Source organism: Salvelinus alpinus, chromosome 15 (genome assembly GCF_045679555.1).
Source record: "Salvelinus alpinus chromosome 15, SLU_Salpinus.1, whole genome shotgun sequence".
Classification (NCBI taxonomy): domain Eukaryota; kingdom Metazoa; phylum Chordata; class Actinopteri; order Salmoniformes; family Salmonidae; genus Salvelinus; species Salvelinus alpinus.
The window spans coordinates 29,623,958-29,651,733 of record NC_092100.1 but is presented as its reverse complement, the minus strand read 5'-3'; the positions used below and the strand labels follow the sequence as shown (position 1 = coordinate 29,651,733).

General features: G+C 44.6%; 1 protein-coding gene across 5 annotated transcripts in view; it reads left to right on the top strand.

Annotated features, from left to right (window-relative positions):
* Positions 1-27,776, top strand: part of LOC139539884 (rho family-interacting cell polarization regulator 1-like) — a 111,948-nt gene that overhangs the window by 74,711 nt on the left and 9,461 nt on the right. For 4 of the 5 annotated variants that reach the window (XM_071343260.1, XM_071343264.1, XM_071343265.1 and 1 more), the window contains 13 exons: positions 5,676-5,799; positions 8,721-8,870; positions 8,962-9,040; positions 9,152-9,175; positions 9,319-9,372; positions 21,961-22,110; positions 22,371-22,434; positions 22,591-22,634; positions 23,139-23,264; positions 24,122-24,270; positions 24,408-24,537; positions 25,387-25,545; positions 26,199-27,158. In XM_071343260.1, the coding sequence (XP_071199361.1) occupies positions 5,676-5,799; positions 8,721-8,870; positions 8,962-9,040; positions 9,152-9,175; positions 9,319-9,372; positions 21,961-22,110; positions 22,371-22,434; positions 22,591-22,634; positions 23,139-23,264; positions 24,122-24,270; positions 24,408-24,537; positions 25,387-25,545; positions 26,199-27,158 (2,213 nt within the window). The remainder of the gene's footprint in view (positions 1-5,675; positions 5,800-8,720; positions 8,871-8,961; positions 9,041-9,151; positions 9,176-9,318; positions 9,373-21,960; positions 22,111-22,370; positions 22,435-22,590; positions 22,635-23,138; positions 23,265-24,121; positions 24,271-24,407; positions 24,538-25,386; positions 25,546-26,198; positions 27,159-27,776) is intronic. The other variant, XM_071343262.1, reaches the window with a different exon arrangement.

The window sequence follows — 27,776 nt, the reverse complement described above, 5'->3', positions numbered from 1 at the left end:
GAGATGTTGAGAACAATGCTGAGCATGCTCAGAGTGTGTGTGGAAGATGCAGTGATGTCAGGGTGTGGTGGGGGATAGTTGAGTGGCTGGCCCCTGTGTGCTTTGTTTTCTAGAACTGTCCTGGAACGAGACCAGCCAGGCAGCAGAACAATGAGCGTGATCGTGTCTATGGGCTTCGGACCCTGTCCAGCCATAACCACACTCATCATGGAAACCAATGGAAGCCTTTAGTTATGTGGCATACAGCTCACATGGTTTTATGTTTATGCCACTCTCAATAGATTTCCGCATCGTGTGACCTCACTGTATTTATTCCCAGGCTGACCAATCTCTTCTGGGACAGGTAGGAACCAGGCATTACAGACTGGAGGTATTGTTAGGATGGCTGACTGGGTCCTCACTGCGCTGATCTGTGTGTGGGTGGGGGGTGTAGCAGGGTAACCATCCGAGGCTGAACACTAGAGTAAAGGAAGGAGAATGTGTCGCTTACCTGTTTCCTGTTTACTGCATGATGCCCATGATGAGAAGGATCCTCTTGAAGGTCTCTGTCTGTATGTGGAATGCTTGTGCGGTTAGTGTCGTGTAAATATGTTTTGACACAGTATATGATTTGTGTATATGAAATAGTAGTTATTACTATAAAATGTACTGAATATGGCACAGAAACTCAAGTAGTGCTTCATCAATTTGGTTAGTCCGAACTAGTGGTCTCGAAATTTCGTCAGCCAGTGATTGTCAAGCAAAATAGTTGTCGGTCTCACCGTAATTGCATGATGAGAGACTAATGATGATTTGAAAAAAGTTGCTTGAAAGACATGAGCTCTGCTTTGTTTTTTTGCGCATGCTGTACACACTTCATCAGTCTCTCATTCACAATTTGACAAGCTCTTGATAATGCCTTGAATTTCACAGCGGCATCCCCTTTGTGGCCGTAATGCACCCTAAAAAAAATCCATGCCTTTTGCGGCCCTGAGTGCTGAGTTGTGTCCTTCTCCCTGAGTGAAGACCGACACATCGGGGACACAACTGGGCACCTCCTTATCCAATTCCGAGGTGCATATTGAAGATGTTGGAAGAACTGTCCACATTTACTTTTCGTCAGCCAACAAGATGAGTACGCCGAACAAACAGCAAAAGCACTAGCCTATGTCAATCTACTATCCCCCATAGTACAAAGGTGCCAGGAAATAAATATTCCAAACATAGTCTGTATAAGTTGTGGGATGCGATAGATCCCAAATTAATACAACCACTAGCATCAAATCAAAAACCCATTTTTATGCAATAGGCCGTCATTGTAAATAAGAATTTGTTCTTAACTGACTTGCTTACTTAAATAAAGGTTAAAAAAAATATGCAACGTGGCTGACACAACAGATCAGAACGTTTTAGCTTAAAATGTTGATAAACTATTAGGCAATTTCTTCACATTATAAGCGAAGCAATGTGCACATGGTACTAGGCTATAAGCGTGAATGTTCCATTAGCAGAAAACACCATTATCAAAAGTGACCACAAATGCAATTATGCATGTAATGATTTTAATATCTTCCCCAAACTTGAAACTTACATACTGCTTATATATGCCAGTTAGGCTCTACATCCCTTGTAAAGCAGATTAATGTGCTTAATTATATTAAGTTATTTGGCCACTTTAGTTGTGATACATGAGGTGTGTGACTAGGATTCGAACACGTCGCAAAATAAAGGCATTGTTTCTTATGCTGGGCATCATAATATAAGTCATAATATATCATTCACAGGTGATAGGCTAATATTGTCACCCATCAGACTATTCTTGATTTAATATTGTCTTTCCATATACTAAATAATGTGTGTGACATTTTGATTTAGAATCAACCATTATCATGCACCTGTATCGACATAGGGGCAACGGGGAAAAAATAAATAATCTATGCACTTAAATAGCGAATGGCGGATGCTTTTCCCCATGGTTTATTTCCATGCCAGACAGGTAGGCTATACCCCTGTGTAAATATAAGCAATGCGCTTAATATTAGGAAAGTTGAGAAATAAATATCATAGGTCTAGCCTGTAGAAAGCTGATGGGATCCTCCTCTTTTTATTAGCGGACATCGCTCTTTTTTTCTCGTCTATTTGCATAGCCTACAGAAATGTTGTGGGACATGAACTCATGGGCTCTCATAAAGTGTTTGATTCGATTTTAGAATACATTTGCATTGATGTCAGAGTGATTAGAGGGACAATAGAGTGCTGAGTACCAGGCAGTTAGTTTGGTAGGCTATTAATGACCAGCATCAGAGCTTGGAGAAGCCGTGACTAAATTACCGTGACTAAACGGTCATGTGGAATTTGACTGCCTTCATGACTCGTGACAGCCGGTGTCGGGGTAATACGGTCACCGCAACAGCCCTAGTCCGAACCAAGTCTCTTTCACAAGTTTGAACATCAAAGTACAGCACAGTAGAGTAGATTACAGTAGAGTAGATTACAGTAAAGTTTAGTACAGTACAATGCAGAACATTATAGTGTACCCAACTCTAATGTACTCTACTGAACTATACTCTACTTTGCTCTACTGTACTGTTCTGTCCAAACTTGTGAACCCAACTGTGCTTTATCACTACTATGATTTCCCATTGTAGCCAATTCAATTGCAGAAATTCTGTTATTGATTATGTAAAGCAATTTTGAGTTTGAATTAATTAATAAACAAAATTGATATCAGTAAGAACACTAACTAATTGCTAGGTCTGCCTTTACTTCTGTGAACTTTCGTTATTCTCACTTGTCATGAGGGAGAGAAATTAGGAAATATCTTAAATTTACAGAAGGCAGAGAGATGTCTCCCAAAATAAATGTGTTGCTATTAGTTGGCAGGGGTCTTTACTTCCACATTATTTTGTTTTGATGCATTTCAAATACCTTAAGAGTTGTTTTGGTAGAAATCAAGTCTTTCCTTATTCCACATTTTTTAGAATTGTTGAAAATGTACTGTATATGTGCCTTTATTTCTCAAAAATATAGACTCTTAGCTTTCATTTGACACCCAATTTGACATGCTCCTATGAACTTCACATGTTGGTGCTCATGGGTCCTTTTAGATGGAAATGACCAGCTGTGACTGCTGAATCCTGACTACCATTCCTGCAAGTCCAAAATGAATCTTGGCTTCCTTCCTTAGGGCCGGGATGCATCTCTGTATCTAAGGAACTGATATCAGTGCTGCTGACCAAACACGACAACACTGATAAAACTTAAGGGTCTGGCCAAAACCACACTGCTCAGTAGAACTGTAGCTGCCACAGACTAAAACTACACTTTAGAATTCCATTTAATGTGTGGGAAACACCCGGCCTGATCCTGTGTCTTGAAGCTAAAATATCTGTGCCTGAGGCCTGCCAATAGTTGGCTCACCCGAGGCTGCCTAACCTCACAGGGCCTGTCTCTCTGTGTTGGGCTCTTGTCCTGGCTGAGTCCCTGGTGATTGGTGTGTGTTTAATCTAGTCTCAATCCCTCCCTTTTTTTCTTCTTCTATCAAAGAGGACCTTGTTTTGGGCCCTGTGTGATGGAGATGTCACTAATGCTGCGACAAAGTCCCTAGTGTCAGGGCCTGGAACGCCACTGCTGAATACTCACAATGAACTCAGAGAGACACTCACACACTGGAAGTTTATCTAGGAAAGCCCAATATTCTCACGTATGTTTATTTTTCTCTGTCATCCCCCGCACTACTATCCCCCTTGATACAGGTGCAGATCACATGGTCAATACTTTGTGCTGTGCCCAGGCAGCTCTAGAGGGAGAGCGTGGGTGGTAGAGAACAGAGTGATGGTGGGCAGGCAGCTCTAGAGGAAGAGCGTGGGTGGTAGAGAACAGAGAGATGGTGGGCAAGCAGCTCTAGAGGAAGAGTGTGGGTGGTAGAGAACAGAGAGATGGTGGGCAGGCAGCTCTAGAGGAAGAGCGTGGGTGGTAGAGAACAGAGAGATGGTGGGCAGGCAGCTCTAGAGGAAGAGTGTGGGTGGTAGAGAACAGAGATAGTGGGCAGGCAGCTCTAGAGGAAGAGCGTGGGTGGTAGAGAACAGAGAGATGGTGGGCAGGCAGCTCTAGAGGAAGAGTGTGGGTGGTAGAGAACAGAGATAGTGGGCAGGCAGCTCTAGAGGAAGAGTGTGGGTGGTAGAGAACAGAGATAGTGGGCAGGCAGCTCTAGAGGAAGAGCGTGGGTGGTAGAGAACAGAGAGATGGTGGGCAGGCAGCTCTAGAGGAAGAGTGTGGGTGGTAGAGAACAGAGATAGTGGGCAGGCAGCTCTAGAGGAAGAGCGTGGGTGGTAGAGAACAGAGATAGTGGGCAGGCAGCTCTAGAGGAAGAGTGTGGGTGGTAGAGAACAGAGATAGTGGGCAGGCAACTCTAGAGGAAGAGTGTGGGTGGTAGAGAACAGAGATAGTGGGCAGGCAGCTCTAGAGGAAGAGCGTGGGTGGTAGAGAACAGAGAGATGGTGGGCAGGCAGCTCTAGAGGAAGAGTGTGGGTGGTAGAGAACAGAGATAGTGGGCAGGCAGCTCTAGAGGAAGAGTGTGGGTGGTAGAGAACAGAGATAGTGGGCAGGCAGCTCTAGAGGAAGAGCGTGGGTGGTAGAGAACAGAGAGATGGTGGGCAGGCAGCTCTAGAGGAAGAGTGTGGGTGGTAGAGAACAGAGATAGTGGGCAGGCAGCTCTAGAGGAAGAGCGTGGGTGGTAGAGAACAGAGATAGTGGGCAGGCAGCTCTAGAGGAAGAGTGTGGGTGGTAGAGAACAGAGATAGTGGGCAGGCTGCAGTAATGTGTTTTCATTCTGCACTGTGTCAATGTTATCCCTGGATCTTCACTGGCCTTTGTTTCCAGTGTGGAAGCAGTGACACACAGTACCCTCATTGCTTCACCACAGGAAGAGGGAGGGAATATGAAGGTGCACAGAGCAGAAGGGACAGGGGGAGAGGTAGGGCAGTGGGAGGGCAGGCCTACAATACAGAAACACTTCAACTGCCTTTGACATTTAACATTTTAGTTGCTTAATGCATTATGGCAGATGCATTAAGGCAAATTATGGCATGTTGAACGTTAGATAATCAAATTAATGTTGACATGTAAGATCATTTGAATCTGCACATTTGCTACAAACCAAAACTAGCTGGTACTTCTTTAATCCAAAAACAATGCACTTCTGTGTCTTATGCTAGAGTGGCTTTTGGACATCACTGTTTATGCAATAGAGAGATGCACAGAGCAACATCTCTGCAAGGCATTAGATTAGATTTTTCTTACATAATCTCTTCAAGAGCTCTTAGGGGTAGATTGATAATAAAATGCTTTGATGTGAAGAACTGGTATTTTGGCCCAGGAGGGTGCAGCCCCTGCAGCTTATTAGGTAACATGTTTAGGAAAAAAAGCCAGTTTGATTCACAAGGCTCAAGGTGCACCGAACCAAGAGTGCATGGACCTAACAAGATTTCAGGAACTTGTATTTGAGAAAAAAACATTGCATAAGAGTTCTTGTGAAAGAACAATGCCAGTAGAAACAGGGTTCAATTATACAAATTCTGCTCTGCTCATTTTGTTGTGGTGTTTTCCTGCAGTTCCCAGACAGAGTAGCCAAACTGTCCCCCTTTTGTGTGTCGTTGTGCAACCTCTAAAGCCTTCCCCTTCCTTTGCCTCTGCAGGGAGTCCCTCCAGAGCTGTCTCCACCATGTCCCTTTCCGTGCGCCCATCGCGCCGAGTCATCTCCAGATCCGTCACTAGGAGCCAGTCCTTTGCCGGGGTCAACTCCTACGATAAGCCCTACAGGTGAGGACTCTCCCTCTGATAAGGTCAAGTGTACATTACTGTTATAGACCTTACTGGTGAGTACACTTCTGCGTTGACATTCTACACATTCAACAATGCAGCTCTAGGCTACTGTTCTCGACATTGGTAGATTTGTGATACACACTCATCTATTTGACACACACACACACACACACACACACACACACACACACACACACACACACACACACACACACACACACACACACATACACATACACACACACCATAGACTGTGTGTCTACTTTCGAGCCCCACCTGACAGGACGTCCTGTAAAGCCCACACTTCCTGAGGCGGCGGTACTGGAGGCCTCCTTTCATGAGGGAAAAATATTTATTGTTCATTGTAATTTTCCTGCCTTCAAAGCTGAGTTTTTAATAGGAGCATATGGTCTACATACACGTACAGTGGGGAGAACAAGTATTTGATACACTGCCGATTTTGCAGGTTTTCCTACTTACAAAGCATGTAGAGGTCTGTAATTTTTATCATAGGTACACTTCAACTGTGAGAGACGGAATCTAAAACAAAAGTCCAGAAAATCACATTGTATGATTTTTAAGTAATTAATTTGCATTTTATTGCATGACATAAGTATTTGATCACCTACCAACCAGTAAGAATTCCGGCTCTCACAGACCTGTTAGTTTTTCTTTAAGAAGCCCTCCTGTTCTCCACTCATTACCTGTATTAACTGCACCTGTTTGAACTCGTTACCTGTATAAAAGACACCTGTCCACACACTCAATCAAACAGACTCCAACCTCTCCACAATGGCCAAGACCAGAGAGCTGTGTAAGGACATCAGGGATAAATTGTAGACCTGTACAAGGCTGGGATGGGCTACAGGACAATAGGCAAGCAGCTTGATGAGAAGGCAACAACTGTTGGCACAATTATTAGAAAATGGAAGAAGTTCAAGATGACGGTCAATCACCCTCGGTCTGGGGCTCCATGCAAGATCTCACCTCGTGGGGCATCAATGATCATGAGGAATGTGAGGGATCAGCCCAGAACTACACGGCAGGACCTGGTCAATGACCTGAAGAGAGCTGGGACCACAGTCTCAAAGAAAACCATTAGTAACACACTACGCCGTCATGGATTAAAATCCTGCAGCGCACGCAAGGTCCCCCTGCTCAAGCCAGCGCATGTCCAGGCCCGTCTGAAGTTTGCCAATGACCATCTGGATGATCCAGAGGAGGAATGGGAGAAGGTCATGTGGTCTGATGAGACAAAAATAGAGCTTTCTGCTCTAAACTCCACTCGCCGTGTTTGGAGGAATAGAAGGATGAGTACAACCCCAAGAACACCATCCCAACCGTGAAGCATGGAGGTGGAAACATCATTCTTTGGGGATGCTTTTCTGCAAAGGGGACAGGACGACTGCACCGTATTGAGGGGAGGATGGATGGGGCCATGTATCGCGAGATCTACACCAACAACCTCCTTCCCTCAGTAAGAGCATTGAAGATGGGTCGTGGCTGGGTCTTCCAGCATGACAACGACCCGAAACACACAGCCAGGGCAACTAAGGAGTGGCTCCGTAAGAAGCATCTCAAGGTCCTGGAGTGGCCTAGCCAGTCTCCAGACCTGAACCCAATAGAAAATCTTTGGAGGGAGCCGAAAGTCCGTATTGCCCAGCGACAGCCCCGAAACCTGAAGGATCTGGAGAAGGTCTGTATGGAGGAGTGGGCCAAAATCCCTGCTGCAGTGTGTGCAAACCTGGTCAAGAACTACAGGAAACGTATGATCTCTGTAATTGCAAACTAAGGTTTCTGTACCAAATATTAAGTTCTGCTTTTCTGATGTATCAAATACTTATGTCATGCAATAAAATGCAAATTAATTACTTAAAAATCATACAATGTGATTTTCTGGATTTTTGTTTTAGATTCCGTCTCTCACAGTTGAAGTGTACCTATGATAAAAATTACAGACCTCTACATGCTTTGTAAGTAGGAAAACCTGCAAAATCGGCAGTGTATCAAATACTTGTTCTCCCCACTGTATGTGTGTGTGGGGGGGGGCTTTGGTATATCAACAAAGTGATCATCAAAGTATTCCCTATTGTCGGGTAGAATGGAGGAAAATGAAGGTCTCGAGTTATTTATTAATGAAGGTCCATCTGCCAGAAAACAGGACAGAATGGAGTCAGAATATTAAAGGAAGAACAGAGAGAGGAGAATGGAGTCAGAATATTAAAGGAAGAACAGAGAGAGGAGAATGGAGTCAGAATATTAAAGGAAGAACAGAGAGAGGAGAATGGAGTGTGTATGCTTGAGTAACAGCAGCATGAGTTTGTACTAGAGGGAGAGAGACGGAGTAGAGAGAGAGAGTGCATCAGGAGATACCGAGGAAGAGAGGAAATCCATCTTACATTTGGCACATTGCAGAAAAAAATACAAATATTCCTTCTGCAGCCTACATATAAGAAATGCATTAATATATAGCAGTTACTAGAGTTATATGTCTGGAGGAAAGGTGCTTTGACTGATCAGGCAGTATCTTGCTGAAGAGAATATGAGCAGCCTAGACAGACACATCTCTCTTTCATAGCCCATTGACTGGCCTGTCACCTGTGAAAGAGGAGTCTTGCCTCAAATCGATTACTTGTTGCATTTTATAAAGTGATATTGATTATTTTATTCATCAACTCAGAATGTTATCATCACCCCTGACTGTGCACATCCATGCTTCACTGCTCTGGTAGGGTGGGTTGGAGATGGGACACTCCAAACATGTCTTTGGCCTGTTCTGTATGAATGAGACATATCTCCATAGCATTTTAAAAGCATGTTAAAATCCCTCTTCCATCAACTCACCAACAGTCACAGTGATTGAAGCGCTACAGTTTCAGCAGCGCAGTTAGTAAAAGGCTTTGTGTGTTGTGTTTTAGGAACCTGTCGGTGTTCAGCACCCCGAGGGTCACCAGGAAGCCCTCCAGAGCCAGTAGGATGTTCACCCTCTCTGCCAAATCCCCACCGCCCAAGGTGCCCCAGCCAGAGAGGCTGGATGAGGTCTACGAGGCTCTGAAGAGAGGCCTGCAGTGAGTACACATACGCTTTTGCACAAAACATTATTGTCATGCATGCCTGCTCAGACGGACAGGAAATTGACCTGCCATGTGTCTGTCTCAGGTCTTACCTGCAGGTGCACCAGATAGAGCTGGACAGCCTGAGCCGACAAATGAGGGAATCCAAGAGGAACTCTCGTCTGGTAGGTACCACCATGTCTTGAATCTGCCATAAAATGACTGTACGCTCACTTGACCTTTGTAATGGCTTTTATTGGACTGTGTAGTCATGTGATTTTCTTGTTCTTTTTCAGGGGTTTCTCTATGAGCTGGATAAGGTGAGTTTGACCCTGTCTTCTATATTATCCAAAAGTTTAGGTCTTATAAAATAATCAGACAGCAATCCATTGGTCCCAGATTACATTATATCTATTATTTGAGCATCATTTTGAAAGATGAGTCCTTGTGTTTCTTCCAACAGCAAGTGAAGGTGGTTGAGAGGTTTATGCGACGGCTTGAGTTCCATCTCAGCAAGGTAAGCTTGTGTGTGTGTGTGTGTGTGTGTGTGTGTGTGTGTGTGTGTGTGTGTGTGTGTGTGTGTGTGTGTGTGTGTGTGTGTGTGTGTGTGTGTGTGTGTGTGTGTGTGTGTGTGTGTGTGTGTGTGTGTGTGAGAACAGAAAATGATTGTGTGATTGATTGGTAACTTGAACAAGCGTAAAGTTTATTTATCTTGGATGTGTCGGATAGAAATAGATGTGGGAAGGCGTGTTAATAAAAATTATGTAAGCTACGTACATTATGTAGGTTTTCATTTTATTCCGACTGAGGGGCCTCTAACAATGATTGTGTGGTTGTTACTGGCAGGTTTCAGTCTAGGGGTAAGGTCCAGCAGCTCTTGGCTTATTCACTGTGCTTATGAATTAGTGACCATTGAGAGTGCTGCCCTTTTAGCTTTTAAAACAAACCCTGTGTTTGTACACACACACACACACACACACACACACACACACACACACACACACACACACACACACACACACACACACACACACACACACACACACACACACGGTATGCCTGGACATGGTTCACTAGCATGGGGCGGCCTCATGCTAGTCTCACATTCTTGGTTTATTTTCTGAGCGTTTTAACCCTATCCTGGGAGAGCAGTATACTGACCAGGCTGTTAACTTGACACAGCTGCAGCAGCACAGGAACACATCCTCCTCCTCGTTTTCCTCCTCCTTGTCTTCCTCCTCCTACCTTATTGATGTATGATTAGTTTTTGTTTTACAAGCAGGGGGAGCCTCACCTCCTAGGGGTCAAATGTCATGGCCCATCACCTAGGTAAGGAGAACAGATTTTGAATTCGAAAGTTAACTTAACCACCTGTTGACCTTCCCTTTCCTGGTGACAGTTAGGCTGATTTCCCCTCCAGAAGGAAACAGCAGTGATGGGTTATTATTCTGAAGGTTCCTTGAGCGGTCTGTCTCAGGGCTGGGGGGGGGGGGGGGGGGTCGAGTGCAGATGTGCTAGATATTAAAATGTTTCTGGTAAAATAACGGTGATGACTGCTTTTAATCGACAGATTAGACTACAACAGATGTGTCATAGTTGAGATGTTCCTGAACAGAGCCTCCCTTGTGGGGCACGTAGTTCCTCTGGGAGAAAGAGAGAGCGGGAGGGAGAGTCTTGAGCTGGAGCAGTTAGTGAGCGATGCAGATGAAGGCTGCCCGGCTGAGTCTGCCTCAGCCTCACAGTAACAGTCAGTAACCACCTCCAGATGGATAGAGGGGGCTGATTGGGATGACAGAGGAATCAATCTGGCTCTCCCTCACTCCAGCTCTGCCTGGCTCGGCCTCTCCCTGTACATAAAAATTTAAAGAGCTGCTTTCTTTTTCTTTTTTTTCTCCTTTCCTTTTTTTACCCCGTTTCTCCCCCCCCCACCCCGTGGAGCAATGGCGTCTCTGTGGCCAGCCCGATGTGTGTGTATGTTTACATTTATGTGCTCATGTTTTATACTATATGAGTGTGTGTTTGAAAGTGCAATATGTGAGCCTACATATGTAAAGTTCTGTGCCAGAGTACAGTCATTTATTGTTTGTAATTCTTCAGTCTGCTCTGCTCAGTGCTTCTGCTCAGTCTCCCAGTCAGCTCCACAGGGGAACACTTAGGCTTTAATCATCACATCTCAATGGAGAAGCATTGGCCATGCTGGACGTCTGCAGACTTGTCCTGTTAAATATGGTGATTTTCCGCTAGTCTGACCTTTGGTCCTGTTTGACCTCTACACACACACAGTGACCCCTGACCTATGCCTATTGCCTACTTAGTGTAGTTTTATTCCAGGTTAATCTCTCTCTCCCAACGCTGATGGGTTATGCAGGCTGTTCAGAACCGTGTTTCACTAGCTAGTAGTCTAGCAGGTGGCTTTGTTTTTGGCTGCTGTGAGTGAAGTTAGAGGAGAGACACACCATTACTCACTCCAAAAATCTGTTATTTAATCTTAAACACACATCAGCTAGTGTTTCATCGTAAACACACATGGAGGGCAGTTTTATGTAACAAAGAGGATAGTCTTCAAAGCGACATGTTGAGACAGTATGAGTGTGTCATCAGGAATGTTGTTACAGAGTGCTGTTGTGTGGAGTCTTGGCGACGTGTACCAGACCAGTCAGGTGGAGCTAGCGCTCTGATCATCAGGAAATGGAGGGAATGTGACAGAAGTGTGTAGAAGGTGAAGAATGAGGGAGTGGCGAGAGGGGGGGTGGTGCTCTCAATGCTATCAGAATGAAAGGATTGTGATGCACCCTCTCACATACTCATAAAACACATGTCCCGTGGAGTCAGCTTTAGCGAATGGAGCTCTCATGGTGTTTGTCTGTTTACTAATTCATTCAGGCTGGCGTGTGAGCAGCAGCTCAGCGTATGTATCCACACAGACACAGTGTGGGCCTGACATTCTGGGTCACTCACTGATGAATCAGGGTTGCTGAATGTGGGGAGACAGAGGGGGAGATAGTGGGGTATCATTTAGTGAATGAGGTTCCGTGCTGGAAGCGATGTGCACTGATTCAGAAAATCGGGGAAAAGTCATAACACACAATAACACACTTATCCCGTCACCTGAAAACAATTTGTGATGTTCTGGACAAGGTGAATTCAAGTTTAATCTGTAAGTCTGCTACAATGTTATTTGATGGGACATGCTGACAGTGTTGTTTTTGTGTGTGTCAGAGGTTGTACGTTTTGTATTTTTTGAGGTTGTACGTTATCTGTCGTAGATTGTCAGCTTTTGTGTCACTGGGAGTTAGTATGAATTTTATTGAACCTTTATTTGAACAGGGAAGACCTAGGTCTCTTTTACAAATGCTCCCTGTATATACAACATCATTGTTTTAATCTTTTATGTTTTAATATACATTAAAGCACAAAGAAAACATCACAAATCACCCAGAAACACTGTTACATTTCTCCACAAATAAATCCCCAACCAGTACTTTAAATTGCCCAAACTGCACCAGAACATTGAAATTAAATGTTAATTTATGGTGCACTAAAACTAAATGCAGATTTACCTAGCTCAGTGGATACCCTAGGAACTCAAGAGTTAACCAATCCTGTGAATGGGTTAGGCAACTCAGGCATCTATACTCTTCAACCAATCGCTACCCGCCCGCCCGACTAGCATCACTACTCTGGACGGTTCTGACTTAGAATATGTGGACAACTATAAATACCTAGGTGACTGGTTAGACTGTAAACTCTCCTTCCAGACTCACATTAAGCATCTTCAATCCAAAATGTAATCTAGAATCGGCTTCCTATTTCACAACAAAGCTTCCTTCACTCATGCTGCCAAACATACTCTCGTAAAACTGACTATCCTACCGATCCTTGACTTCAGCGATGTCATTTACAAAATAGCCTCCAACACTCTACTCAGCAAACTGGATGTAGTCTATCACAGTGCCATCCGTTTTGTCACCAAAGCCCCATATACTACCCACCACTGCGACCTGTATGCTCTCTTTGGCTGGTCCTCGCTACATATTTTCGTTGCCAAAACCACTGGCTCCAGGTCATCTAAGTCTTTGCATCCCCAAAGCCAACATCTCCTTTGGCCGCCTTTCCTTCCAGTTCTCTGCTGCCAATGACTGGAACGAATTGCAAAAATCACTGAAGTTGGAGACTTATATCTCTCTCACTAACTTTAAGCGTCAGCTGTCAGAGCAGCTTACCGATCGCTGCAGCTGTACACAGCCCATCTGTAAATAGCCCATCCAACCAACTACCAACCTCATCCCCATATTTGTTATTGTTTTTCTGCTCTTTTGCACATCAGAATTTCTACTTGCACATCCTCATCTGCACATATATCACTCCAGTGTAAATTGCTAAATTGTAATTACTTTGCCATTATGGCCTATTTATTGCCTTACCTCCTTACTTCAATTGCACACACTGTATACATTTTTCTATTGTGTTATTGACTGTACCTTTGTTTATACCATGTGTAACTGTGTTGTTTTAGTCGCACTGCTTTGCTTTATCTTGGCCAGGTCGCAGTTGTAAATGAGAACTTGTTCTCAACTGGCCTACCTGGTGAAATAAAAAAACAGCAAGTTAGATAAGACAGAAATTTATGAAGTAGGGCCTTGTAAACAAAAAGGGAGTAATGTAGAGATCTACAGGTCTTGGCAACCCTTTGATACAGGATGCAGTGACGATTACCAAAACTGTCACCTGTAACAAAATGAAGGGCACTATGGCATCCAAAGGTTTAAGAGTCGTAGCAGCTGCACTTTTATAAATAATATCACCATAATAAAGAACAGATAAAAAGGTGGACTGAATAATCTGCTTCCTACTGTTTAGAGAATGGCACAATCTGTTTCTGTAGAAAAAGACAACTTTAAATCTTGAAGCTTGATAACCAGTTCATCTAAACACAGAAACGTCCTCTCACTGTCAACTGTTTATTTTCATCAAACTTAACATGTGTAAATATTTGTATGAACAAGATTCAACAACTGAGACATAAACTGAACAAGTTCCACAGACATGTGACTAACAGAAATGGAATAATGTGTCCCTGAACAAAGGGGTGGAGTAAAAATCAAAAGTAACAGTCAGTATCTGGTGTGGCCACCAGCTGCATTAAGTACTACAGTGCATCTCCTCATGGACTGCACAAGATTTGCCAGTTCTTGCTGTGAGATGTTACCCCACTCTTCCACCAAGGCACCTGCAAGACCCTCACCCTCCGATCCAACAGGTCCCAGACGTTCTCAATGGGATTGAGATTCGGTCTCTTCGCTGGCAATGGCAGAGCACTGACATTCCTTTCTTGCAGGAAATCACACACAGAACGAGCAGTATGGTTGGTGGCATTGTCATCCTGGGGGATCATGTCAGGATGAGCCTGCAGGAAGGGTGCCACATGAGGGAGGAGGATGTCTTCCTGTAACGCACAGCATTGAGATTGCCTGAAATGACAACAAGCTCAGTCCGATGATGATGTGACACACCGGCCCAGACCATGACGGACCCTCCACCTCCAAATCGGTCCCGCTCCAGAGTACAGGTCTCGGTGTAAGGCTCATTTCTTCGACGATAAACGCAAATCCGACCATCACCCCTGGTGAGACAAAACCACGACTCGTCTGTGAAGAGCACTTTTGCCAGTCCTGTCTGGTCCAGCGGCGGTAGGTTTGTGCCCATAGGCGACGTTGTTGCCGATGATGTCTGTTGAGGACCTGCCTTACAACAGGTCTACAAGCCCTCAGTCCAGCCTCTCTCAGCCTATTGCGTACAGTCTGAGCACTGATGGAAGGATTGTGTGTTCCTGGTGTAACTCGGGCAGTTGTTGCCATCCTGTACCTGTCCCGCAGGTGTGATGTTCGGATGTACCAATCCTGTGCAGGTGTTGTTACACTTGGTCTGCCACTGCGAGGATGATCAGCTGTCCGTCCTGTCTCCCTGTAGCGCTGTCTTAGGCATCTCACAGTACGGACATTGCAATTTATTGCCCTGGCCACATCTGCAGTACTCATGTCTCCTTGCAGCATGCCTAAGGCACGTTCACGCAAATGAGCAGGTACCCTGGGCGTCTTTCTTTTGGTGTTTTTCAGAGTCGGTAGAAAGGCCTCTTTTTAGTGTATTAAGTTTTCAAAGCTGTGACCTTAATTGCCTTCTGTCTGTAAGCTGTTAGTGTCTTAATGACCGTTCCACAGGTGCATTAATTGTTTATGGTTCATTGAACAAGCATGGGAAACAGTGTTTAAATCCTTTACAATGAAGATCTGTGAAGTTATTTGGATTTTTACAAATTATCTTTGAAAGACAGGGTCCTGAAAAAGGGACGTTTCTTTTTATGCTGAGTTTATATGTTTTTTTAAACATCAAATCCATATCAATCCAAATGCCTAAGTATTTATATGCGGGAACACATTGATTGGAGATCCATTGAATGAGTGAACATGTAAACTCATGCATTGACAAGATTATTAACAACTAAAGTGTAATAGTGCCTAAACTGGGCCTAACCCCTGATTTGGTTTACATTCAAAATACATTCCTCAGATAAAAAAGAACAAAGTTGTACATTTACCAAGGATTCAAGAATCTTAGCTAGACAAGGAAGCCTTGAAATGGGTTGATAATGATTAAGATCACTATTAGCCCCGGAGTGGCAGTACAAGACTTGATTTCCATACTTTTGGAATATTTCCTGATAACAATGTAAAAAAAAATATATATAGGGTTATTGAGCCAACAATGATGGTCGCTACACACTTAAGACCGGAATGCATTTGGTCGGCCCTTGTGGATTTCTTGTCTACTGCTAGCAAAACATCCAGGACTTATTTTTCTGTAAATAGCCTAAAAGAAAAGCTTTGACTAATTTCTCTGATCATTCGGCAAGTTTCCCCTATCAGCATCCAGCTCAATATCATTGTGAATAGGCTTAGAAGTTATTTCAAAGAGAGAGCCCGCTGAAATAAAATGGTGATTAAATACATCAATGATGGCGTTTTTTTCCATAATGAGGGCAGTGTCTGAATTAATTTATTGTGGCAGAAAGGAGGATTTCACATTTTTCCAGAATTTAGCAGGGTCCCTATTACAATCCGAAAGAGCAGTTACATAATAATCAGATTTATCCTTTCTGATTTGTCTTACACAATGATTCCTCAGTTGCTTAAAAGCTTGCCAGTCCAGGACTACGCCTGTATTCCCGGCCTTGATCCAAGCATCATCTCTTTTACGAATGATTCCGGAGTGTTCCAGACATTCCATCTGCCTTTAACCCTTCATTTTTTGAAGAGAGCATGATTACCCACAAAGAATTGAAGACATCTGCAAAAAGGCTCAAAGATACAGTGGGGAGAACAAGTATTTGATACACTGACGATTTTGCAGGTTTTCCTACTTACAAAGCATGTAGAGGTCTGTAATTTTTATCATAGGTACACTTCAACTGTGAGAGACGGAATCTAAAACAAAAATCCAGAAAATCACATTGTATGATTTTTAAGTAATTAATTTGCATTTTATTGCATGACATAAGTATTTGATCACCTACCAACCAGTAAGAATTCCGGCTCTCACAGACCTGTTAGTTTTTCTTTAAGAAGCCCTCCTGTTCTCCACTCATTACCTGTATTAACTGCACCTGTTTGAACTCGTTACCTGTATAAAAGACACCTGTCCACACACAATCAAACAGATTCCAACCTCTCCACAATGGCCAAGACCAGAGAGCTGTGTAAGGACATCAGGGATAAAATTGTAGACCTGCACAAGGCTGGGATGGGCTACAGGACAATAGGCAAGCAGCTTGGTGAGAAGGAAACAACTGTTGGCGCAATTATTAGAAAATGGAAGAAGTTCAAGATGACGGTCAATCACCCTCGGTCTGGGGCTCCATGCAAGATTTCACCTCGTGGGGCATCAATGATCATGAGGAATGTGAGGGAGGCAGGACCTGGTCAAGGTCCTGAAGAGAGCTGGGACCACAGTCTCAAAGAAAACCATTAGTAACACACTACGCCGTCATGGATTAAAATCCTGCAGCGCACGCAAGGTCCCCCTGCTTAAGCCAGTGCATGTCCAGGCCTGTCTGAAGTTTGCCAATGACCATCTGGATGATCCAGAGGAGGAATGGGAGAAGGTCATGTGGTCTGATGAGACAAAAATAGAGCTTTTTGGTCTAACTCCACTCGCCGTGTTTGGAGGAAGAAGAAGTATGAGTACAACCCCAAGAACACCATCCCAACCGTGAAGCATGGAGGTGGAAACATCATTCTTTGGGGATGCTTTTCTGCAAAGGGGACAGGACGACTGCACCGTATTGAGGGGAGGATGGATGGGGCCATGTATCGCGAGATCTTGGCCAACAACCTCCTTCCCTCAGTAAGAGCATTGAAGATGGGTCGTGGCTGGGTCTTCCAGCATGACAACGACACAAAGCACACAGCCATGGCAACTAAGGAGTGGCTCCGTAAGAAGCATCTCAAGGTCCTGGAGTGGCCTAGCCAGTCTCCAGACCTGAACCCAATAGAAAATCTTTGGAGGGAGCTGAAACTCCGTATTGCCCAGCGACAGCCCCGAAACCTGAAGGATCTGGAGAAGATCTGTAGGGAGGAGTGGGCCAAAATCCCTGCTGCAGTGTGTGCAAACCTAGTCAAGAACTACAGGAAACGTATGATCTCTGTAATTGCAAACAAAGGTTTCTGTACCAAATATTAAGTTCTGCTTTTCTGATGTATCAAATACTTATGTCATGCAATAAAATGCAAATTAATTACTTAAAAATCATACAATGTGATTTTCTGGATTTTTGTTTTAGATTCCGTCTCTCATAGTTGAAGTGTACCTATGATAAAAATTACAGACCTCTACATGCTTTGTAAGTAGGAAAACCTGCAAAATCGGCAGTGTATCAAATACTTGTTCTCCCCACTGTATATCAGGTTCAGGGATAGCTGAAGTACAGTCAAGATCACTAAAATAAAGATCATGTAAAAAAGCCTGTTGACTGAAGGTTTTTAAGTTCCTCTTTGTGATGACACGAGGCTGAGATTTTTGTATTCTCACATTTCTAACAAAAACAACTGGGGAATTGTCACAAATGTCTTGGGCGACGACACCAGTAGAAACATAATTTCTCTTGTGTATTCGTTAAAATAAGGGTTGAGGTAGTGGAGGACTGATGGATCTTTAGGGTTGGGCCGTGTAGGCTTAGTCACCAGCTGGGTTAGGTTTAGATCATTACACATCTTTTAGATTGTCTGAAGCCTGCATTTCCCAATCATAATTTAGGTCACCCAGGATAGTAACTTCTGATTTAGTAAAAGAAGACAAGAAACTAGTTAACTCCTCGAGTGCACAAAGGTTAGCCGAGGGAGGACGGTACACCCCTATAACGGTTATGGATCACTTTTTCCCTAGACAAGGCTTGAAGATAATAGCTCTAATTTTTTGGGCAAGGGAAATTAGATTTCAGTAAAGAGACAGAGAAATATGTTTTTAAAAGAATGGCCACTCCACCACCTCTACCCTGTATGTCAGCTCTGAACACATTATAACCCTCAATTTTAATATCAGAGTCCAGAATGTCCCCAGAGATCCAAGTTTCAGTCAATACCAGAATGTCCGGATTAGTCTGCTAGGCGCAGATCTTGATGTAATCCAGTTTAGGAAGTAAGCTCCTAATGTTCAGGTTAGAGGTCGACCGATTAATCGGAATGGCCGATTTAATTAGGGCAGATTTCAAGTTTTCATAACAATTGGAAATCGGTATTTTTGGACACCGATTTGGCCGATTTATTTTTTTATTATTATTTTATTTTTTTCACCTTTATTTAATCTTTATTTAACTAGGCAAGTCAGTTAAGAACACATTCTTATTTTCAATGACGGCCTAGGAACGGTGGGTTAACTGCCTCGTTCAGGGGCAGAACGACAGATTTTTACCTTGTCAGCTCAGGGATTCAATCTTGCAACCTTACAGTTAACTAGTGCAACGCTCTAACCACCTGATTACATTGCACTCCACGAGGAGCCTGCCTGTTACGCGAATGCAGTAGTAAGTTGCTAGCTAGCATTAAACTTATCTTATAAAAAAACAATCAATCAATCATAATCACTAGTTAACTACACATGGTTGATGATATTACTAGTTTATCTAGCGTGTGCTGTGTTGCATATAATCGATGCGGTGCGTATCGTTGCTCCAATGTGTACCTAAACATCAATGACTTTCTTAAAATCAATACACAGAAGTATATATTTTTAAACCTGCATATTTAGCTAAAAGAAATCCAGGTTAGCAGGCAATATTAACCAGGTGAAATTGTGTCACTTCTCTTGCGTTCATTGCATGCAGAGTCAGTGTATATGCAACAGTTTGGGTCGCCTAATTTGCCAGAATTTTACGTAATTATGACATAACATTGAAGGTTGTGCAATGTAACAGGAATATTTTGACTTATGGATGCCACCCGTTAGATCAAATATGGAACGGTTCCGTATTTCACTGAAAGAGTCTTGTTTTCGAGATGATAGTTTCCGGATTCGACCATATTAATGACCTAAGGCTCGTATTTCTGTGTGTTATTATGTTATAACTAAGTCTATGATTTGATAGAGCAGTCTGACTGAGCGGTGGTATGCACCAGCAGGCTCGTAAGCATTCATTCAAACAGCACTTTCCTGCGTTTTGCCAGAAGCTCTTCGCTGTGCTTCAAGCCTATCAACTCCCGAGATTAGGCTGGTGTAACCGATGTGAAATGGCTAGCTAGTTAGCGGGGTGCGCGCTAATAGCGTTTCAAACGTCACTCGCTCTGAGACTTGGAGTAGTTATTCCCCTTGCTCTGCATGGGTAACGCTGCTTCGAGGGTGGCTGTTGTCGTTGTGTTCCTGGTTCGAGCCCAGGTAGGAGCGAGGAGAGGGATGAAAGCTATACTGTTACACTGGCAATACTAAAGTGCCTATAAGAACATCCAATAGTCAAAGGTTAATGAAATACAAATGGTATAGAGAGAAATAGTCCTATAATTCCTATAATAACTACAACCTAAAACTTCTTACCTGGGAATATTGAAGACTCATGTTAAAAGGAACCACCAGCTTTCATATGTTCTCATGTTCTGAGCAAGGAACTTAAACGTTAGCTTTTTTACATGGCACATATTGCACTTTTACTTTCTTCTCCAACACTTTGTTTTTGCATTATTTAAACCAAATTGAACATGTTTCATTATTTATTTGAGCCTAAATTGATTTTATTGATGTATTATATTAAGTTAAAATAAGTGTTCATTCAGTATTGTTGTAATTGTCATTATTACAAATAAATAAAATAAAAATCGGCCGATTAATCTGTATCGGCTTTTTTTGGTCCGCCAATAATCGGTATCGGTATCGGCGTTGAAAAATCATAATCGGTCGACCTTTAGTTCAGGTGCATCACCTCAAGTCCTTTTTACAATTTTTAAAGTCACATGGAGTCTCCAATTCAAACGAGCTATGTTCAATAGGTGGTTGCAGGCCCTGTCTGATAGTTAATATTGATATAGTTGGTATGGCTATAAGATTGTATAGAACTGCACCATTTGGTCTATCCCTATTAGTAATAGAGGAAAGAGTAGAAATTGCAGTTACTTTTCCAAGGTTAGCACCATACGGCCTGAGGCCGCAGCCAATGTCAATATGGGCAACTCTGAGTAACCAATGATAGAATGTTATAAACTGACTTACATGGGCTTTGGTTGCTATCGTGCAACAGCCCAAGCCCTCTACGTGATTTGAAAACCGAGGGGGTATTCAAGGTTATGGCTCCTCATAAAGAGTCGTTGCTTCTTTATTCTCCAAGGGGGGTGTGGCGGCGGGTACGATGGGAAGGGGGGGTGAAATGGGAGGGGAGAGGTGATTTCAATAGGGAGGGCTCTCTGCAGGGCAGCCCTGGCCAGGCAGTCAGAGATTGGCAACACGGTGACCAGGCAGTGGCACGACGACCAGGCTGAGGAGTAGAAAAGGGAAAGGTTTTCGAGTGGGACCAATCCAGGATATGCTGCACTGTCTGGATGTCCAGCTCAGACAGACATGTACACTGCCGGTCAAAAGTTTTAGAACACCTACACATTCAAGGGTTTTTCTTTCATTTGTACTATTTTCTACATTGTAGAATAATAGTGAAGACATCAAAACTATGAAATAACACATATGGAATCATGTAGTAACCAAAAATGTGTTAAACAAATCAAAATATATTTTATATTTGAGATTCTTCAAATAGCCACCTTTTGCCTTGATGACAGTTTTGCACACTCTTGGCATTCTCTCAATCAGCTTCGCCTGGAATGCTTTTCCAACGGTGTTGAAGAAGTTCTGGCTTTACAGAGTCCAATGGCGGCGAGCTTTACACTATTCCAGTCGACGCTGCTCGTCCATGGAAACGCATATCATGAAGCTCCCGATGAACAGTTCTTGTGCTGACGTTGCTTCCAGAGGCAGTTTGGAACTCGGTAGTGAGTGTTGCAACCGAGGACAGACCATTTTTTACGCGCTACACGCTTCAGCATTCGTCGGTCCCATTCTGTGAGCTTGCGTGGCCTACCACTTCGCAGCTGAGCCGTTGTTGCTCCTAGACATTTCCACTTCGCAATAAGTGAAGCCGGCCTGTGACAGTATATATAGTGTATATGTGGGAAAATGAGGTGCAGGGAGGAGGTTGTAGACCAATAAGAAAGCCAACAACAGGAAGCAGAGGTTATTACTTGTGTGGCCAGTGGAATGTCACCATCCGGAGTGCCACTGTATTGCAGTCGCTTCTTAATTTTCCAGACACTTTTTTTACAGAGGTCGTTAAAGTGTCAAAAACCAAAGGAAGGATTATGGTGCAATTACATGCTTTATGGTTCCATGATAATGGAACTCTAATATGTCACCACTAAATGGATTACAATTATTGAAAAAGATTCATGAAGAGTTTTAGGGTGTGTTTTGATGTTTGGTGAATAAAACATTTAAAAAAATATATAATAAAGATATACAATTGTATAACCACTGTAAAGGTCAAATGAAAGTAACCATCCATGTGTTTTGTCCTCCTCAGATTGACGAGCTGTATGAGGCCTACTGTATGCAGCACCGGCTGAGGGATGGGGCCAATAAGATGGTGAAGGCCTACACAGTCTCCCAGGGCAGCCGCGAGGCCAGAGAGAGCCTGTCTGAGGCCAACAAAGGCTACAAAGAGTACACAGAGGTGAGGGAGGAGAGAGGAGAGTTGATCAGTGAGGGAAAGAAGGGAGGGAGTACCAGGATAAGATGTACAGGAAGCCGAGGACAGAGTCATTGTCCTGAGACAGAGTTCAAAGACGGTAGGGTAACCGGACTAAGAACAGGTGCTCTCGTTCTCCCAGAGCTTTGCTCTATGATATTAGTACAATGATTGTAGTGTTGACTGCCTAATGTTTCTGCTTTGAAGGCTTTTCCATAACATTCTCTCTCTCCTGCTCTTTGCAGAACATGTGCATGCTGGAGAGCGAGCTGGAAAACCAGCTGGGGGAGTTCCATGTTAAGATGAAGGGTACGTTCATGTCAGTGTATCCATCCTTTTCGTCTGTTGTGACTCCAGACCCCAATGTATCTTCGCTTCCTGTTGGTCTATTCCAATCAAACGGTTGCATTGTAAGAGTGTTTGGTTGCTTGTATGTGGTCATGAAACATTTTTTGTTTGTTGCAGGTCTAGCAGGGTTTGCACGGCTTTGTGCTGGGGACACGTATGAGGTGAATTTATTTCTTTCTCCTTTTATCGCTCTCTCTCCCTCTCTCTTTTCCCTCCACTCTTGCTGTCCTTGCAGGAGTAGTTTCTGCATGGCTGCCACAGCGTCACCATTCTAAGCGTTAGTGCTGGTGGAGGGAGTGTATATGCTCCAGTAACATGGCCTCTCAGAGCTGGGCTATCTGCAGACTGCAGGAGGAGGGTAATTGGAAAAGGAAAGGCGTTAATGTGTCAGCACTGCCTCCGTCTGTTTAACATGCATAGATTTAGTGATGATTGACAGCATAATCAATGTGAGTCAGTGGCACACTCCATTCCGTCGAAGGGAGAAGGCACCTATAAACAGAACCTCCAGAGCTTAACTCCGCATTCAGCACAAACACAAATGACTCAGCGAAGGCTTAAGAATGAGCAAATGTGTGAAGACCAAGATAAATGTGACAGTGACTGGCTCATTGTGTGTTTCTGTTATTCCATATTGAACCTAAACCTGACCCCTGACCTTTCAGATCTTTATGAAATATGGGCGGCAGCGCTGGAAGCTGAGGGGAAGGATGGAGATCAATGGCAAGCAGGTGTGGGACAGCGAGGACATGGTCTTTCTGCCTCTCATCACAGAGTTCCTATCAATAAAGGTATGAAGCAGCAAATTCTGGCCTAAAACTAGTATACAGATGAACACACACAGACCGTCACTCACATTCACTTTGTCACATCTGTGTGTGACGCGAAGGCTCAGAGGTAATGGATATAACAGCTCAGTGAGAGGAGAGCAGCTGGATATCTACTTGTTTTTCTCCCTCACTGATTTCATTACTTCCCCCAATCATGTCATGGGATCGGAAAGTCAGGAGACACAGAATGAATGATGATGGTTTTGGAGAGCAGGCATCGGGATGGGGTTTGGAGAGCAGGCATCGGGATGGGGTTTGGAGAGCAGGCATCGGGATGGGGTTTGGAGAGCAGGCATCGGGATGGGGTTTGGAGAGCAGGCATCGGGATGGGGTTTGGAGAGCAGGTATCGGGATGGGGTTTGGAGAGCAGGCATCGGGATGGGGTTTGGAGAGCAGGCATCGGGATGGGGTTTGGAGAGCAGGCATCGGGATGGGGTTTGGAGAGCAGGCATCGGGATGGGGTTTGGAGAGCAGGCATCGGGATGGGGTTTGGAGAGCAGGCATCGGGATGGGGTTTGGAGAGCAGGCATCGGTATGGGGTTTGGAGAGCAGGCATCGGGATGGGGTTTGGAGAGCAGGCATCGGGATGGGGTTTGGAGAGCAGGCATCGGGATGGGGTATGGCAGGCATCAGGATGGGGTTTGGAGAGCAGGCATCGGGATGGGGTTTGGAGAGCAGGCATCGGGATGGGGTTTGGAGAGCAAGCATCGGGATGGGGTATGGCAGGCATCGGTATGGCAGGCATCAGGATGGGGTTTGGAGAGATTTAGATCATACCAGAATCACTAATTGTGATGTGTCTTACTATGGTTTCCTAGGTGACAGAGCTGAAGAGCCTGGCCAATCATGTGGTGGTGGGGAACGTGTCATGTGAGACCAAAGACCTCTTTGCTGCTCTACCCCGGACGGTGGCCGTGGACATCAATGACCTGGGGACCATCAAACTGAGCCTGGAGGTCACCTGGAAGTGAGTGGCTATCACATCAGTGTGGTGACCTGCTTTAAGTGGATACCACCACTAGTGCACGAACATATATGTGTGGTGCGCATATATTTGTGTATGGGTCTAGTATTAAGTTTCTGTCCCCTTTTTATCTCTGTCAGCCCTTTCGACAAGGATGACCAAGCCTCGGCCGCCAGCACTGTCAACAAACCCCCCACGGTGAACAAACGCTTCTCCACCTACAACCAGAGTCCTCCTGATACCCCCTCCTTACGGGAACAGGCCTTCTATGTGAGTACCCTGGCTCTAACCCTGTGCTCTAAACAGTGTCCTCTTTCTTAATATGGTCCATAATCCATGGAGTAATGAGCTGTAATTTAGGAATGGGTGATAGCCCTCTCAACCCATTTCATTTCCATCCATGGCACCAGAAGTCTCCTTCTGTCATCTCATCCAGTCTACCTCAAAGGCACTCTTTGATTAATGATTTTTCCATCTGAGACAGTAACTGTCACATGATTCAAAACGCAGCATCATATGATGCAAAAGGCATCATACCGACTGTATTTCTGTATTTTGAAAGTTATATATCTTAAGCTCGATTGCTGACAGGCAAAACATTTTGGGACTATATCAATAATGGACTAATGAAACAAATACCAAAATAGTTATTGGGTGAAGTTTTCCTTTAAGGGGGTGTCTCAGCTATAGTTAACTATGTTCATAAAGGCGCACAAAGCTTGCTACAGTTCTACCAGCTGTACTGAGCCTTATCTTTTTCCTCCCTGGTGACTCACTGATAGCCTGCCGCAAGGTTAATCTGCTGCCAAGTATCCAGGACATGTTCTGTAATGCAACATGTTGTCTGTCAGTGGTGGTTGTTGTGCTGTTAAGATGCAGCACTAGAACCTCAGGAGGTTTTCTGTACACGTTCGCTGGTTCACAAAGCTAGCAGGATGTATTGGTCTGTTTTGTCAATGGGCCAGCTAAATACTCCAGCACCTATTTGTCTTAATTCAATAACTTGATTGAGTTAGGGTGAAGAGAACGACTGTGTAGTCTAGCTGTGATGTGTAATTGCATTGGTCCACTAGTGGACCTTTCTCACGGCCCTCTCCTGCTTTACCTGGTGGTGTAAAGACGGCTCCAAGGAGCCTGTCAAGGAGCATGATGTCCCCCAAACACCGCTGGTCCCTGCTGGATGTGTTCCGTGACACTCTGGCTGAGAGACTGTCTCAGAGCTGCTCCTGCAGTGATGTCTCCTCAGTCCACCTGGGCTCTGCTAACATGCAGACTGACGTAAGTGCTGCTAGCCACTACAGACATCCCACTAAATCCCTCAGTAGTTACTAGTTAAAGGTGTGGTATTTGTGGTAGAGCATGGTAATAGAACCTCCGTAGAGGAACTCACAGTAGGTCTTTGTAGATTGTGTTGTGCTGTCAATTGTTGTTTAGAACCTCTGTACGGTTGGCCACTATAGAATCTCTGTGTTTATGGTTAGATGTTATGTTCCTTGTTGGGTTTTAAAATAGTCTTTAGTAGTATTCTCAATGACCGAGAGCGCTGGGAAACAGATGCAGCCTCCAGCTCTTAATATGAAGCGTGTATTTGTTCTTATTGTTCCATTGAGATGGGGCCTGGATGCCCAGCGAAAGCAGAGGCCTGATAAATGAGATGTTAATTAAAGGGAGCAGGGAGTTTGTTTGCTTTCTGGGCCAGAGGCCAGGCAGCTATGCTCTGGTTTATAATGTTTGGCATGGGTTTACAGGGGCCCTCAGCCCTCTGTCTGTATTTCTGACTCTCAGTTATACTGAATGTCTGCTGGACTAGTCCCATCTTCAAAATTTGATGGTAGTGTCTCCATTTGACTTTGTCACCCTTGTGCTCTTCCTCGCTCCCTCTATCTCGCTTTCTCGCTCTCTTTTTTCTCTCTCTCTCCCTCTCACTGTAGAACATGCTGAGGAGGCAGGAGGAGATGGAGAATGGCACAGCCTGGTCTAACTCTTCGGAGTCGTCAGATGACTCGTCCAGCCCCCAGCTGTCCCTGGGGCTGCGTCACGCCAACAAGAATCTGGTTCAGCTAGAGGTTCAGGCCGCCGCGCCCTCCATTGAGATCTCCTTTGCTCCCAGAGACTCTGCCACCTCCACCCCTACCCGCTCAGCCAAACCAGAGGATGTGCAGAAGAAGGAGCCAGACACTGGAGCAGCAGGGAAAGAGGAGGATTCTGGGAAACAGGCTGTGCCTAACGGCCAAACACGTTATTCACGCTCCCTCAGCCATATCAGTGAGAACAGTGCCGATGGCGTACTGATGGACAGGTCAACTTGCGAATCAGTGGAGCCCTCTGAGGCCACCTCCCTGCAGTCTGGGATCTCTATAAACGATATTGAGATGGAGATGCCTGCCAGGGCGGAGTCAGCCTCTGTCCCAGCTGAGACTGTGGTGGTCGGGGAACCATCTGAGCCACTCGCCCCAGCTACTGTCACCGGGGAGGAGAGCAGGCCGGAGAGCAGGTATTCTGCAGGGTCTATAGAGTCAGACACGGGGTTAGAGGTTGTTTCAGGGGCTGTTTCAGAGGTAGATCCAGAACTCCAGAGCTCTGCACCCACTAGGACTGATGCCGTGTCTCAGCAAGGTGCCTCTCTGGATCTCAGGGCAGACTCACAAGCACAGACCCAGAGCACAGAGGAAATATCATACACTGCCCACAGGGCGGTGGTGGTGGAGGCCGAGAAGCCTGGGCCTGTAGTAGTGGCCAGCCCCACAGAGGGTGAGAAGCAGCAGGCTGTGGACAGTGAAGTTGAGGAAGCCCTGAGTGCAGTCATCGCTTCTCTGGATGACTACAGGGGACAGTTTCCTGAGTTACAGGTCCTGGAGCAGGAGCTCAGACTACTGGAGGAGACATTAACGGTAAGTTATAGCTGTGTCTGTGTCTGTGTTGTCTGTCTGTGTAGTGTGTGTGTGTGTCTGTAGTGTGTACATATATGGCTCTGTCTCGTGTGTTTTATGTTGTACCTGACAATGGAAATGACCACTTTATAAGAGTGAGGGGGACGTTGGTGGGGGCTGAGTAGATTTCAGAGTTCCAGAATCCCACAGTTCCCTGTGGGATTGGGATCAGGGTGCGGAACTTCCTGCCCTTTAGCTCAGTCTAAATGTTTCCATCTCACAATGCTGCAGCGGGAGATGTGTGTACTGTCGCTGGGCGGTCGTCAGCCTCTTACACGTACACACACCCACCTTCTTCCCAACTGAGACACAGATAAGCATCAGAGCTCACTGAGCCAAACCCTCTGACAAGGCGATAGGAAACACAGATACATTTGAGTTTCTCTATTATTCTTCATTTCATCACGGCATCATTTTAAGAGCACACTGTTTTGCTCCCAGATACTTTCCTCAGATGATCATTTTCCAAATTGTATTCTTACAATCACGACTTATGGCAGTGATATGGATTGCTGAAAAATGTATGCTTTTGTTACTGTGTGTGTGCTGTATGTTTGAGTATGTGTGTGCATGTCTGTC